This window comes from Pseudonaja textilis, chromosome 3 (genome assembly GCF_049901715.1).
Source record: "Pseudonaja textilis isolate UNSWEBS1 chromosome 3, rPseTex1.2, whole genome shotgun sequence".
NCBI lineage: Eukaryota > Metazoa > Chordata > Lepidosauria > Squamata > Elapidae > Pseudonaja > Pseudonaja textilis.
Window position 1 is genome coordinate 163,478,247 of NC_141992.1, and position 16,972 is coordinate 163,495,218.

General features: G+C 39.5%; 1 protein-coding gene across 1 annotated transcript in view; it reads left to right on the plus strand.

Annotated features, from left to right (window-relative positions):
* Positions 1–16,972, plus strand: part of RAB2A (RAB2A, member RAS oncogene family) — a 39,555-nt gene that overhangs the window by 5,039 nt on the left and 17,544 nt on the right. The window contains exons 2-3 of the mRNA XM_026706172.2: positions 11,367–11,438; positions 14,025–14,092. Coding sequence (XP_026561957.1) covers positions 11,367–11,438; positions 14,025–14,092 — 140 coding nt within the window. The remainder of the gene's footprint in view (positions 1–11,366; positions 11,439–14,024; positions 14,093–16,972) is intronic.

Here is a 16,972-nt window from a genome sequence, read left to right on the forward strand (position 1 = left end):
TAAATGAACTTGGAATTTTCTGAGTTCTACCTTCATAGAAACTTGCAAGCTCTAACTTCAAGCTTCAGTATTCCAGGGGTGGTGGGGTGGGAAGAGGAAGATAAAGATGAAAGCATTCCAATAGTTCGCTACTTGAAAAATACTAATAATAGCATGGAACTATTCAATCCTGTTAATAGATGAGATTTGGATTAAACAACCTACAAAATAGTGTTGAACCTTGTGTTCAACCTTGTGTTGAACACACTGACATAACATTCCCTAATTTTGTTGGGGTAAAAATATGTGTAATTTTTCATTTAGTAAATTTTGGAATCTGTGATTTAGCATCCATGATTTCAACCAAACTTTTCCTGTCCTTGTTGATTGTTTCGGCAAATGGCACATCATTCCTTATAGAACTACTTCAACTTATTATTTTTGGACTATTTTTGGATTTCTGTTGAGTTACGGTCAAGGGTTTGACTTGGCCACTTCCAAATGTGAATTCTTTTCTGCTTTAGCCATTCTGTTGTAGTTTTACTTGAGTTTAAGATCATTGTAGTAGTGCATGACTCATATGCTTAAGCTTTATTTCACAGATAGATATGCTGACACTGTCTTGTAAAATTTGCTGACAGAATCTAAAATCAATTGCTCTCAGAATGGTAGCAAGCTATCCAGGCCCACTCCATCTCCCATCTTACTCCTATTTTGATGAAATCCTTTTGTTGCAATGCAGTCTTTCTGGGATTTTTTTCAATCAATCCTCATTAATGTTAGAAAGTTCCGGTCTTGTGTCATCCACCACGGGAAATAGTTTAAATAATCTTTTTAATCAAAAATTTCAACTCTCAAAATGATTCTAGCTGAAGCCATATTTTCTTGCTCTGTTTCTTAGTTGCAGTACTTATGGGGGGGCGGAAGGACTTATGGAATGTAGAATGTTTTCCTCCAATGTGCCAGACATAATGATAAGGCAAAGAACCAAGGCCAAATCAGCATGCCTTAGCAACCACAGGGGGGAATGTGGAGAAGTTCATAAACTGCTTGGTTGGCTAATGTGATCTGTGACACAAGAGGGGTGGACAGTATCTATTTTTTTTTTCTTTTAATTATACCAAATATGCGGGAATTATTCAGTGTTGGCTTCACCTCTGACTGTGCCGATATGTACCTAATAAACAGGATTTTTGAAGAAGCCAAGGCTTCAGAGTCTTGAATTGGCTGGGAACGTTACTCGGAACCATGACATCAGGAGTGCCAAACTCGATCCCATCATGGGCTGTATCAGGATTTTGTTTGCCCTTTGGGGGCCAGGGTGGGCACGGCCTGGTCATCACTATCTGTGGGGCAGGGTGGGCCACTCTGGCATAGGCCAGACCCTTGCCATCTCTGGGACAGCCCCACAAGACAACTCTGGGCATATTGCGGGCCACATTTGGCCCACAGGCCATGTGTTTGACACCCCATTCTAAACAATTTGGGTGAATTTTAACAAACTTGAAAAAGGGGGCAGCATGGTTTTTAGAGAGCAGTGGTTTTCATACACTCTCCCATATGCACTATTCTTGTTCAGTGCTGGCATTAGGCAGAGCAAGAGTAACCTTCAACTCCTTTATTGCTACTTGAGGTCTTTTACCACTTCCAAGGTAATGTATGACTTGCTCTTGGGGAAAATTTAATTGGACAATCACTCTTGGGAAGAGTAGTGATAATATTGCGTTTTCTCCACTTGTATGCATTCTATCTTCATCATGGCTTGTTAGAGAGAAACCTACTTTGTGATGGTTTTGCAGCCCCTTTCCATCTTCATGAAATAGACAGTCCTTTTTCTGAAGTTCACAGATTGTTTTTTATCAGGGCATGATTCGCTTCCAGAAATTTCTGTCATGAAGAGTGGTCTACAGTGATGATGTTTTTATAGAGAAAGACCCATCGTTTACATCCGATTGTCATTTCATTTATTGGAACATTTATGTTATTCTGTAAGAGTGCTGATTTCCCATGACTTTATAAACTTATTCTAACGAGTACAGTAAATGTCGACTCTGTGTCTGCTAAAAAGCATTGTCATTCATTATTTTGTAACTTGTTTGCCTAATAAGAATTTTCTTATCTATTAAAAGGACTAAGGTATTAAGCTCTGATCAGAGTATCATAGTATAAAAGAGAGTGGAGCAGGACAGAACAGAATACTTTATTTGGCCAAGTGTAATTAACACACAAAGCATTTGTCTCTGGTGCAGAAGTTCTAAATGCAGTGTTCGCTCTCTTTCACAAATAAACTTTGATTCAAATTTTGGAATTGATTTAGTTGCTCGTGTTCCTTTTCCCCATTGTAATGTACCTTAGAAAGGTTGTGTTAGCATGTGCTATTAGTAGCCACATTGTTCTAGCTTCTGATGCTACTATGTTCCAAGATAAATCTTCTTTAAGAAAGGCTTGCTTAATAGCAGATATTGCATGGGTTAGATTCAAATAGAGCTTGTTTAATATGCATATGCTATATTTTCTGGACAGGTTTGGCTAATTTTTTCCTTAGCAAGGGCAATATTCATTTGAAGATATTTGTTTAGAGTTACATGTCAGATGAGGGCAGTGTGGATGCAATAATGTAATAGGGCCATTGTTCACTTTCTGATAGCTTTTTTCTCTTATCTTTTTTGGTGGAAGGATTACCACATAATCATTTGCAGACAAGGAACAAGGTTAGAAAAGAGTGAACACTCTCGATTAAAATTATTATAAAATTCTGCATAGGAAGGTGGCAAACCTCTTTCTTCAAGTGATCTTTCATTTGTTTTTCCTGTTGAGGTTCAAGGAACAGGAAGGGAAGTTCTTAAAATGAAAAACTAGATATAGAGATAATGTCAGAATTGTAGAAGGAATCTTTAGGCAGAAATAAACTAAGAGAAAAATGTTTGACAGAAGCTTTGAAAATCAGGGTAGCCTTGAATTAAGCCTCATGGAGAGTGAGACAAAATTATACTCAGAAAAATTAGATATTAGAATGTAATTGCACATGGTGACGGGGAATCCTAAAGCAGGAAAGAGTACTTTGTACTAGGGACATCAATAAATAGTGACACCCTCAAGTCTCCAGTGTTTGTAATCAGTATACACAATATGGGTATGAAGCAAAAAAGAAAAGAAAACTAGAAATATTAAAATAAATATGACCTGAGATTGGAGAAATCTGGTGGGATGTGATTAAAGCTTAAATGATGTTTATTCAGGAGACAGACACAATAAAACAGTGGTGGAGTGATTCTGTAGATGAATAAGGCATGAGTCCAAAAATATGACTTAAAATATGGAACTTTTGTTGAAAGCTTCTGGATAAAATTAAAAATTCTAAAAAACAAAGTCATATCCACATGGGAATTTATTATGAGGCACTGAGTACTAAATTTAAAGGATTTAGATTTTTAAATTGAGTTCCAAATTTTCAGAGGCAGACTATAGTGATAATATCTGCTGAAAAATTAATAGAACTAATAATGGGAGGCCCAGCAAATTTCTGATTTCTCTTCCTGACAATTTCATTTCTCAGAATTACAAGAAGAAACAAGGGTTTCAGCTATCCTGGATCTAATCCTGACCAACAGAGAGGAATTAGTCAATGGACTGGAGGTGTGTGGTACTCATGGGAAAGCAATCGTGTCATATTGGAGTTCAAGATAACTAATGAAAAGCTGAGCAAAGTCAGTCATAAACCTTGGCCTTCAAGAAAGAAGATTTTAATGAACTCAGGCAAAAGGTGGGCATCATGCCATGGCTTGAAATCTTAAAGATAAACAAGTCAAAAACAGTGGGAAGTCTTCCAAAACAAGATACTGAAGGAATAGGCACAAGTAGTTTCTAAAACAGTTTAAAATGGGACAAATTTTAGCAGGCCTTTATGGATGAATAGCAATACCTATTAGCTGAAGTAGAAAAAGAAATATATAGAAAATGGAAGAGGAGGGTAGTAAGGCGGAGTAAAAGTATTATCTGAAATTTGAATACATAGAATAAAAAAAATTAAGCTCAGACTAAGATCAGGCTGCTGAGAAATTCCAATAATAATAGTATGTCTTAAATTTTAGAACAATTGGAATCTGTTGGTCTGTTGTATCAGAAAAGCAGGGACATCATAAGGATGGGGGTAAAGAGAAGGTGGGACTATTTAATATGTTCCTTCTGAGATGTCGCAGATGACAAAAAGAAACTTTCCTAATATAAGGATAGAGGAAAAAAACTCAGGATTTGTCTGGTTATAGTAAGAGTCTATCTTGCTATTTTAAATGAATTTAGATCTCTGTTGAGGCAAATTACATTCCAAGTTGTTAAAGTTTGGCAAGAGTGTGGCATACAAGTTTGATAATTAAATAAATAGAGGCTGAAGTAATTTCAGAGCCACAGACCAGTTAGTTTAAGATTTGTTCTAGAAAGGGAATTAAAATGCATTGTCCAGCAGTATGACTTGAAGTACTGAGAGAAAATGCTACCATTATCAAGAGGCAGCATGATAGCCTCCAGAATAGCCTTATCTATTTTTATGATGGAGTTTGTTAACCAAGAGAATGCTGTGTGTTAAGCCATTTAACAAGTCTTTCATAATAATCTTTCAGTGTAACAAGGCTACAGCAGGGTTTCCCAAACTGTGAGATATACCTCCTTGGGAAGACACAGACAGTGTCCAGGGGAAGTATGAGGAACCTTTTATTCTCCATAGTGCTGTTGTCCAGGCAAGGGTTAACTCCTTCTCCAAGCTTGACGGACTGAGTCTGTCAAAGCTGTTAAGACCTGCCTCTGTTGCTAGGAAACCCAGCTTCTACTCGGTCCATCTCTTGACTAGACACGTCTGGCTTCAACTCTCGCATTCAAACATAATGTTTTAATAGGACTTTGTTTTTTTCTCAAATTCGGCAGGCAGGCTCCATAAACATCAGGTAGAGCCACCGCTGAAATGGGTGTGATGGGCTCCGGCCCCATTCCGCCCTCATCGCCACACAGGGCCTTTCCTCAAGTGCGTGGATAGCCACAAGGCTAGCGCCTGGCAACAAGGCATAGGAACCATGCCTCATTGCAGGACTGGCTGGAGTGGCCGCGAGCCCAGGCAGCCAAGGTTGCAGACTCGTAGCGGCACTGGCCAACAGTGCAATCCGCCCTACCCGCATAGGAGAATCTAGAGCCATTGAGCAACGGTGAGTGAGGATGGGTGGCGGGCCTCTATTTCAACATGGAGATGGCCCAGTTGAAAGACACCTTTTTTTTTCCTGGACTTGGGCCTAGCAAACAGGCCTACTGGGTAAACCAGGGCAGTCTCTTCAGTGAATTAACTGAATATAGATTGTTTTTTTAAAGAAGAGGAATTACATATGGAAAAGGATAGGTCCAGTGACAGTAAGGCCCAGACTAGCTCTGAAAGAAGGAGCCATTCTAGGGTAGTCTCAACCTTCCAGTCAGCAGCCAGAGGAGCAGCAAAAAAATAAAAGGCCAAAGCTGTTACCTCTAGGAAGCCATCCAGAGCAGAAGAAAGGAGGCATAGGGCCCTGGAGAAGCTCATCTCCAGGAGCCAGAAGGAGAAGGAGAGACAGAAACCAGTTTCTTTCATTTTAGAAGTTCAAGAAATTTCCCTCCAAAATGTCTCCCCTCAGTTTCCAACTTCTCAAGGGGAGAGACCTAGTTGCCAGAATCTGTCTCCAGATGGCACAAGGGGGCAGGCCATTCTGACTACTTGAGAAGGGAGCAAATCTGCCTCTGGGCCCATAGCAACAGCAATGGCAGCTGGTGGTATTTGGCAACAATCTATCCCTAGAAAGAGGCCTGTTGCTGAGGCCTCATATACTTCTACTGCTGCAGGCCTTCACACAGAAGAGGAAGATATTCCCCCTGCCATCAGACAGCTTATCTCCCAAACCATCAGGCAGGAATTTGCATAAGGTTTTCAACACCTGAGCAGAAACCCTTCCATCTGATTACCATGAAGATGGCAGTTATCAGAAGTCAGTTTCAACCTACAAGGCCTAGAGGAACAATGTGCAAGAGGGTGATTGGAGCACAGTGGCTCCTCAGTTTCAGAAGAAGGTGAAAGAAGAGTTCAGGACCTTTCTGAGGATGAAACCAGGCTTAACTACTTCACAGGCCTCCCCCCCCACACACATTATTCAAATCCCTGTTATTTAAGGCCAAGAATGCTGCCTGCATGGGGTCTTCTTCCAGCACAGAAGCAGTTCAGGAGACTTCTGCTCCACGTGACACTCTTTTTGAAGAACCATCTATGTAGATGGACGTCATCCCCTCACCAAAGTTGTTCCTGGACATCATACGTAAATAGTGCGCCACTCCAACATTAGGTTCCTCCTTTAGTAACAACGACTGAAAATTATACAGTGGATATATCCATATCCACTTATATGGATTCAGCTCTTCAACTGCCTACTTATATGCACCTGTGGTTGCGCTGGCCTCCTCCTCCACTATACCACCTGAGCCGGAGGAGGTGCTTAAGACTGAAGACAAAAAGACCGAACAGATTCTTCAGTGTTCGCATCAGACAGCTGCTTGGGCAGTGAAAGCATCCACAGCAGCCTCATTCTTCACCAAGGCATCTTTAAGGTGGCTATACCAATTGCAGGAGAAGATTCCGCCCAGGGACGTCCATGTCCATCAGGACATAAACAAATTGGTGGCAGCTGAGTTTTCAGTAGATGTCACCCTGAATGTGGCTTGCTTTGCTTCAAAGGTGTTGACATCTTCTGTAGCGGCCCGGTGCATGTTATGGCTTCAACATTGGCAGGCAGACCCTAAAAGAAAGTAAAGTTGGCCACTTCCCCTTTCCAAGGGGACAGACTTTTTAGGGAGGCCTTGGAGCCACTGCTTGTTGAGACCAGAGATAAGAGGAAAGTACTCCCTTCTCTAGGCACAGTGAATTTCATCCAGCTCCATTCTTCAGATATCTATCATTTCTATCCAGCGACTCTGGCCACCAATTTCACTCTGCTCAAAAACCTTACAGGGCTCAACAGGACCAGCTGATGGGCTCCGTAGTGAACTCCGAGCCTGACAGGCTGAGACCAGTAGTCTGATTGAACGGATCGGAGCAGACAACTTTTTCAAATAAACAGCCCTTTTGAGGTAGAGGGAGTCATCCAAACCGACGGTCTAAGTGACTGTGCAACTTCTCTTCCCATTGGGGGCCGACTGACCCAATTTGCCGATCGATGGGAGGGGATCAACTCAGACTCCTGGGTGCTACAGATAAGATCCGGTCTTTCACTAGAGCTCCTATCCACACCCCTGAGATTTTTTGTGCTCAGGACAAGACTCAACAGGCCCTAATGGAAGCCGCCAAATGCCATTTCATGGAATGGAATGGAATTCCTTATTGGCAAAGTGTGATTGGACACACAAGGAATGTCTTGGTGCAAATACTCTCAGTATACATAAAAGAAAAGATAAATCCGTGCAATTGAGGTGGTTCCAGAGGGCCAGCAGGGGATGGGGTTTTAGTCCCGTCTCTTTGTCATACCCAAGGCCTCGGGAGGGGGGGCTGGAGAGCCATCTTGGATCTCAAACTCAACACCTTTGTGGCATACAGGAAGTTCAAGATGAGGTCACTGTGTTCCATCCTTCAGAGTGTTCAGGAAGGGCGGCTTCCTCACCTCTATCGATTTGATGGAAACCTACCTTCATGTCCCCATTTGGGCCCCTCACTGTCGGTTCCTCTGGTTTTATTACAAGGGTCAGCATTATCAATACAGAGCCCTTTTGATCTCTCATCAGCTCCAAGGGTCTTCACCAAGATTTTGGCAGTCCTGGCAGCCTTCCTTCGATCTCTCCCGGAGAGAGTGCAATGTTATTTGGATGACATATTAGTCCAGTCATCATCAGAACCCCAGGCCAGGAAAGATCTGCAACTCACCATTCAGCTCCTGCAGGCCCACAGGTTCTCCATAAACATAAAAAAAGCCAGTTTGTCCCATCCAATCAGCTGTTGCATCTGGGGGAAGTAATAGACACCCTTTCTTGCAGAGTTTTCCTTTCCCAGGACCACCTGATGAGCCTACAGGCGATGGCAAAACAGACAAGGAAGCAGAGAACGGTGACCTTGGCCCTCTTGTCAAGGCTCCTGGGGAAGATGGTATTGTGTCTCGACATAGTTCCCTAGGCTTGGTTCCATTCCAGGGCTCTGCAGTGGTTCCTCCTGCCATATCAGAAGGCAGACAGGAGCCATTCCTTAGTCAGGGTCACACCGTTTCCACCCCCCAGGTGATCAGGTCTCTGATTTGGTGATTATCCCTAGCAATCAGGGGGTACTCACCTTCTTTTGAAAATGGCTCAAGGTCAGTGGACTCACACAGACAGAGGTTGGAACATCAACTGGCTAGGGCAGTGTTCGTGGCACTCAGACAATTCTGGAACGGTGTGGAAGGGGCTCATGTCCTTATCCTCATGGACAACATTGCAGCCAAAACCCACATGAGAGAGGCCAAGAGCTTAGGCTTCTGGGCAAAACTGCATCTGCTGTCCATAAAGGCAATTCACATCTTGGGAGTGGACAATGTTCAAGCTGGCTGGTTGAGCAGGACAAAGATGGACCACTCGAACTGGCGGCTCCATCTATTTCAGAAGATAGTGGACCAGTTCAGATTGCCAGTCAGAGACTTATTCGCCACTCCGGAAAATGCTCAACTGCCAAGGTTCTACGCCCAGTTCCTCGCCCCAAAGGCAGAAGGAATCAATGCCCTTAGGTGCTGGTGGCCTCAGGGCCTGTTGTATGCCTTCCCGCCCCTGCCACTTATTCACCAAGGTGTTAGGGAAATTGTTGGAGGAATGGGCTAAGGTATTGTTCGTAGCTCCTCATTGGCCGAGGAGGACCTGGTTTGCAGATCTTGTGGAGTTGTTGGTAGCCCAGCCCCAGAGGATTCCTCCAGGCAGTATCTCCCTCTCCCCCTCCCTTCTGGTCCACCCGGACCCCCAGTGGCCACAGTTGACTGTATAGAGATTGAGTGGAGATCCTTGAGGGAAGTCCATCTCTCCTCCAGGGTCATGCAAACTATTCAAATCTCCAGACCTTCCACAAACCGCATCTACAATGCCTCCTGGACTAATAATTAGTCGCAATCTAGGACTGAAAAAAACAATTGCTTCTTTTTTGGTAATGACTATTTTGATATTAGCCTATTTGAAGCCTGTTTCACTCGAGACACTATTAAATTGACTTCAGTCATGTACATGCCCATATCACTTGGTTTAGAATTGTCATTTAGCATATATAGCAGAAGGATAGAGATATCTAAGACATTATAAAAGTTACAAGAGTCTTAACTACAAAGACTGTACAAAAGTTTCTAATAAAAAGGGGGAACTTCTCAAACTTTTGAATGAAAGAATCATAGCAATTATGCAAAGTAGGTAATTTTAAGTATTCTGTTCTCAACATACAGTTTGTCTAGGTGTATTTATTTGGAAAATGATTTAATGTGGGCCAGATCAACAACTCTCTGCTCCTACTTTGACCCAAATCTGAAATCTACAGAAATGAACTTTGTTGTTAAATAAGGAACCCATACATAGCATTGTAAGTTTTTGCTTTTTAACAAGGAGTAACATTTTTAAATAAAGTAGGTTCTTCTAAGCAATTGCTGCCTGCCCAGAAATTTTTTAAAGAAAAATATTTATTTGATATATATAATTCAGTATTATTTATAAAAACTTGGGATCAAGACTGATTAACAGATGTAAAAGTTTAGGGTTTTTTTTTTTTTTTTTGCAAGGAGGGTCTTTAACAATTGGAAACAGCGGTTCTGTTTGATTTGTTTTTTTGATTATTTGGCTTCATCACTCAAAAAATCGATAATAATCTTACTAGATACAGAGGGGGTAACTGGAGTTTCTAAATAGTTCTTTTTTAAAGAACTATCTGCTAACTCCAAAGAAAAGTAAATGAAGAACACATTTTTCATCCTTAGCAGTAAATAGAAAGTACACTTAGTAGTCCTGCTGCTAAGCCCCTCCCCTCTCCTCCCCCATCCCACCCCAAAGGGACACCATAGGACTTGGCCTTGCTCTCATGCCTCACGAATATGCTCCAATTCCATGCAAAAATGGTGGCTGCTTTCAGAGCTTTCTGCCCCAATCATCTGGCCATTGGGAAACCACAAGGCTCCTCTAGCTCTTGCTAGGCTTTCGAAAACCAGAACCTGCATGCTAAGGCAGTAGCTTCAGAATAAGCTTTCCAAAATCTTTCCTTTGCTTTAAATCCCTTCCATCCCTGCAAAATTGACATTTCTTAAAGAAAACAAAAACATAAAAAAGAAAACAAAAAAGCTGGGAGAGGTAAACTGGTTCATCTTTTTCTTCCCCAATCTCCTTAAGTGTTGAAATTCCCCACCTCTCCTCCAATCTCTATCCACTTTAATTTACTAAACTTACTGCATGCCTGGAAAGAGGGTGACAAAATCTATAAATTACTTTCTTGACTCCAGGCTGAAGAGTAGAGGAAAGGAATGAAGCAAGCAAAGAAAATTTTTTTGCAACTTTTTTCCTTGAGGAGCCAGCTAGAACTCTCCTAAAAGCTTTTGCTGTTTGTCTAACTGCCTTTAGAACCTAGCTAGGACTCCAAAGCCAAGTCCAGCTGGGTCCTAAAGGCAGTCATAACAAACATCAAAAATCTTTCCAAGTACCTACTTCTACCCAATTTGCTGCATATGTTCTGCTCTAGCTGGCTAAATTTTTTCCTCAGCTTCTCTCAACAAACAGCTTCAGAAATATTTTCTTTACTTGCTTCATTCCTTTCCTTTACTCTTCAGCCTGGCAGTTGCTTTTGGGCACAGCCATGCGGTGTAGGGACACTGGGGCAATAGAGCAAGTGCTTTCATTCCTAATGTGACAAAGTTTCTAGATGGAGGTCTACGGTAAAAAGTAAGTGAGTGATTGGCAATGGAGCTAGGGAGGCCTGAAGCAGGTGGGCTTATGTCTGCATTAGGCCTTCCAGGATCTCCCCCATCCCTGAGGCACCACGTGCTCATTATAATGACCTGCACATTCATTTAACAACTGCACAAGGGAGAGCAGGAATGGTTGGTTATAATGTGAGGCAGTTCATTTAATATTTGTTCTGACTTCCAACTGTAATAGACAGGCTCCATTGTGGTCAAAATTTGAGGACTACTTGTATATATGTGGATTCTAACTGGTACAGTGTCATGGGAATAATGAGTTCTAAGTCCCTTTTTTTGTTATGTGTGCACATTAAAATAATTTGCTGAGATTAGGATTTAGCAATAGCCTTTTTAAACTTCAGAAACAGATGTTTTAATGAGTGTGTACCTTTAAATGCTTCCATCTCTGAAAATGTTGTATAACTGCAGATTCTTGAAATTCCTGTTTTTCAGGTGTTGGGAAATCATGTTTATTGTTGCAGTTTACAGACAAAAGGTTTCAACCAGTTCATGACCTTACTATAGGTAAGTCCCTAGTAGGTAAATGATGAAAGATGAAACATTTGTACATAAATGGTTCCTAATCCGTTTGATATGTAATTTAGGTATATATTGAACAATTATTATTTCCACAATTATAATTACTGTTTTTCATAGTTGTATGAAAAATCTCGGGAATTTTAGCTTATTGCGGGCAAACTGTTGATTCATGTGATTCATCTGCTTTGGATGATTATTGGGAAGGATGTGCTTAGCAAACTGGAAATGCTAGCTTATCATTTCCTTTGAGAACCAAAACAATGGTATGTGAGGAAATAACAACCCAGGATAATCTTTCCAAGTGATGGTAAATCTGGGAAACTCATGTTTATTCTTAACTAAAATGATCAGAAAAATGGGAAGATTAAAATTGAGTATGTTGCTAGTCCTTGTTTTACAACACTCACTTAGTGATCATTCAAAGTTAGAACAGCATTGAAAAAAGTGATTTATGACCATTTTCTACAGCTATGACCTTTGCAACATCCTCATGATCATGTGATCAAAATTCAGTTGCTTAGCAACTGGTTCATATTTATGACAGTTGCTATGTCCCAAAGTCATGTGATCACCTTTGGCGACCTTCTGATAAGCAAAGTCAATGGAAAAGCCAGATTTACTTAACAATCAGGTTACTAACTAATGAACTGCAATGATTCATTTAACAACAGCGGCAAGAAAGGTTATAATATTGGGCAAAACTCACGTAAGAAATATCTCACTTAACAACATAAATGTTGGGCTCAAAATTTCTAGGACTAAGTCTAGGACTAACTGTAATCACTCTTTCAGAGTCCTTTCTCCAACATACACACACACACACACACATATAAACACACAAACATATATAACAGTTAAGCTTGTAAACAGTGAAAACTAAAAAGTCTTATAAAAATATGGATGATTTGGGGGAGAGTTAACCATATTCTTCCTAGTGACAACCATATATTGAAAGTATTACAAAGTTATTCCTATACCTCTGTCAAGGAAGTCCCCTAAAATTTCCTCAAAACCAATCCTACCTTCCTGTCATACGGTTGGTTCTATGATAAAATACAGAACCCTTCAAAAATTATTTATTTTTGACTCTGACCATCAGGTTTCTCACCTGTGGTTTTAGGAATATAAACAGAATATAAACCTCTTTTTAGAGACCTTTCCAGAAACATAAATTCTGTGTTCTTGTTGTGAGTGTGGTGATGGTGGGTTTTATGCAGTCATATTAATGGAAAGGAACACACAATACTAGCATGCTACTTATTTTTTGATAAAATTACTGGATTGTAGCCCTATTGTTTACTATATAGTAATCCAATTTAAATTATGTAGAATGCATCCAGTTTCTAAAATGTTTTCCAAAAATAAAAGCCCAGTTTAAAATTGTATGAATTATGTTTCTCTCAATGTGTAAATATAGTTCAATTAACATATATTTATTTTCTTGTGTACTTAATAGCAATTAGCTTCCAGGAAATAACTTTAAAAGAAAAAAAGAGGCATATTATAGTATACCATTTCTTAAAGTATGATTTTTTAAAAATCTATTTTCTGTTTGCCTATTTTAACAGAGAAAATTATACTTTGGGATGATTCTTATTTTTCCTACCACAGTTCAAATGCAGCAGTTTTTTTATTTTTGTTTTGTTTTTATTTCCTCATGGCTGTGATTAAATGTTTTCCTGTAGTCCTTAAACTGGCAGAAATATATGCAAACGTCGATTGTATTGTCAAAATGACTGAGTCCTGTACTGTCTCATTGTTGCTCACAATTAGTGAAGTCTCCTGGCTGCATTTTGCCTCTCAGAAGAGGAATGAAATGTGGCACCTACCCATGGAAATATAAATATAATAGGAACTATGGCCATGCATAACATTTGACAAGAGTTTCAGAATGACCCAGGGAGGCATTATGCAGAGAGATCATTATCTGAAAGCCAGGTACCCTTTCCGTCCTGTAGTCCAATCCCAAAATGTCATGGTAGGCAATGCTCATCCTCTTGAAGGGAGAGGGCATACATGCTACAATTTCAAGCTGTAACTTAGAACTAGACAATTCCCAATCCATGTTATCACTAACATCATCAATGAGGTATCTCCATTCATTTGGATGTTAATCTAAATGCTAAAATAATATAAGTTGCCTCTGAAGTAGTTTGCAGAGATAAAGGCAAAGTCATAATTATATGTCCTTTAGAAATGATTAGTAAGGCATCTTCATGCTATAGTAGTGGGTTTGAGTATGAGCATCTAAATGCTAGAAACTATGCTACAACGTCTGACACAAATGGAAATTTAGTAAATCTATCAAATACCACACCCATGCCCAGTTTAGCGAAGTGGGGAAAAGTTGCGATACATCACATGACACAGTGACAATGGGAATTTGGCACCCCTGGTGTAAAGGAATGGAATACTGAAGCAACTGGAGAACAGTATTGCAATGTATTTGAAAGACTGATGTAGATCTTATTTCATTTCCTCCTTCTACAATTTTGTATATTTTTCTGATTGTTTTTATATAAATCAAAACTAAGAAGTGATGGATTTCTTTGATTTTGTTTCATTACTCAGGTGTAGAATTTGGTGCTCGAATGATAACCATTGACGGGAAACAGATAAAACTTCAGATATGGGATACAGTAAGTAAAATTCTTACTGCAAAAATTCAGATTGTCATTTTAAAAAAATAGAAGCTACCAAAAATAATAACACCCAGATCAGCAGAACTGTTCCTTCATCTTGCACTTGCTTAAGTTGGAAAGATTATGAATCAATAATTTCTACCAGGATAGAGGCTTCATTTTATACTTGGAGTGGTGGTGATGATGATGATGATGATAATGACAATGATTGTGAAATTATTGTTAACTTGCTACTTCCAGACTTTGAAAAGAGTAGGAAAATGATTGTTCAATATTTGTCTTGTCTACCTATGCTCTGAATTAGTATGTTTTATTTTAGGGACTGTAGTAAGTTAAACATGTTTACTGGAATGAAGAAGTTTAAGCAGCTACATTATGGAATTAGTTTATTCAATAGTATTGCATCATTTGCTTCAGGGGAATTGGCAAAGAAGTCTTATTGCTTTAGAACAATACTTTAAAAATTGTTTTGAATTTTGTTCCATTCTGATCTTTTTTAAAATAAATACATAATGGCCAACTCATGGTTTTTAGCTATAAAAGCTAAGAAAGAAAAAGAAACAGAAAAAAGTATTTATTTGTTGCTTTCTACACCTAATAACAAGAAACTGGAAATTTACAGGAAGACGTTGGGAAGAGCATGGAAGTCTTGTTGCTTCCTGTTTCCATCAAATAACTCTGCTTAGAATTGCTGGAAGGGAAAACAGGACCATTCCCCATCAGCTATTGAGCTTTGGGATTAGCAAGATGGGGATGCTGTGAAAGTGAACAAGAGTCACGATTTCCAACAACATTGGAAGACTATTTCCAATCAGAATCAAATTGTAGTTTTTGCAATATAATCTGGATGGGTATGAGAGACTCATAAAAAAAGATCAAGTAAGTAAGTAAAGATTACAGATTGTTCATAGTGAAAAACTACTAAATTGCCCCCCATCACATTTATTAATGTATCTTCTACATTAATATTAAAGGAATACGTCATGAATGAAGGCAAATATATATGTCCCAGGATAATGTTGCAGGATCCACTATGGGTCGGAAGCAGTAGAACGCAGCTTTTGATATCTGCAAGTGGGCATCAAATATTGCATATGAGGACAAATCATGCTTTGCAAAGATCACTTGGAAATGGGAAATACTTCTAATGTAATCTTATCAGATCCCCTGCTTGGATTGCTCCTGTGACTATGTAGAACAGATGGGGTGGAAGCTAACCACCAGATTGCAAGAAGAGAAGCAAGCGTCAGATGAGGAGACCTGAACTCGTTGGTAGCCTGACATTGCAGTGAACAGGGACATATATTCAATTTCTCAGTTACTAAGTTTGTTGGCTGAGCAGATAAAAAGATAGCCAGGGAAATGATTGAAGCCTGAGAAACAGGCCCTTTGTCAGTCAGCAGGAGAGCTGATCGACCACCAGCTTACCAGATAACTTAGGAGGGCTTGATAACACAAGGAAATACCAGCCAATTGCTGGCCATCAAACACCAATCAACCAATAGGAAGCCATGCCCAACCAGGCACTCGATGCATTGAGTAGCCCAAAGACACATTTTGGTAGAGAGAAGTTTCATGAGAATGGGCTCCAATATGAATCCAAAAGCTTGGAAGATTAAACCTCTAGTCCTGGTGACTGACCCATGTAGATCCTGCAATAATAGTTCAGTTTCTGATAATTTCACAATATCAAGTAATACGTAAGCAACTTCAAGTTTCTATTCATAGATGTATCAAATCCAATGGGGAATGAGAAAATGACAATTTTTAACAGGACTAACATTTTGCCTTAAGAAATATTAAATTAACAGATTCACTCTGGCTTATTCAGTTATTAAACAATCCTACACCTGGAGCAGAGAGAGGATATATTTGATTTTATTTCTGGTTTCTTTAGATGTTCCCTTTTTCAAGTTTTCAAAATTGTATTTTATTTGATATACAGATAGCCCTATCCTACAACCATTCATTTAGTGACTGTTCAGAGTTACAGTGGCACTGAAAAACTGACTTATATCCTCCTACTTATGGCCTTTGCAGGACCCCTGCAGTCCTGCGATCACAATCTAGGCACTTACTAACTACCTTGCACATATGACAGTTACAGTGCCCTGTAGTCATATCATTGCTACCTTGTGACCTTCCCAGAAAGCTTAGTGAGGAAGCTGAGGAGGTTTCAAGTTATGGTCATGTGATGTCCTAATGACTGCAGGTGATTTATTTAACAACCATGGCAAAAAGGTAGTAAAATCACATGCCTCACCTAATGACTGCCCTGTATAATGATGAATTTTCCGAGCCCTACTGCTGTCATAAGTCAAGGCTTACCTATATCTAGGTTCTTCTAGTTACCTAAAAGGTCTCTTTAAAATGTAGAGATTACTATTTTTAGGAATAAGGATATTCATAATATTTTGTTTTTAGTTATTTTGTGTACAAAGCTCCATGCAACTGTTTCAAGTATAAAACTGCTGTTATGTAGTCAAGACTACAGCATTATGGCCTAAGTCTTATAACATACAACTAGAAATCTTAACAATATCAAATTTAGGTTTAAAATAGCAAGACAGAGAAGTCCAATAAATTTCAACATAGAGTTGATCTGGATATAAATCATAAAGTATGGTTTATATATGATCATTGGCTTCTGACATTGCATATTTTATGTAAACATCTTCATGTTGTATCTATCAGAGCTGTATGCAGACCTAATACAAGTTTCTATAATACGGATCAATTGCCTAATATTCTATAACAGAGAAGTAACTGCCCTGCTCTGATTAGCCTGAGACTTCACAAGCTACATAAATTTGGCATATTTAATATTGATTGCTAAATGTCCTTAATTTATTTTCACTATAATTTGTCTAGACATGA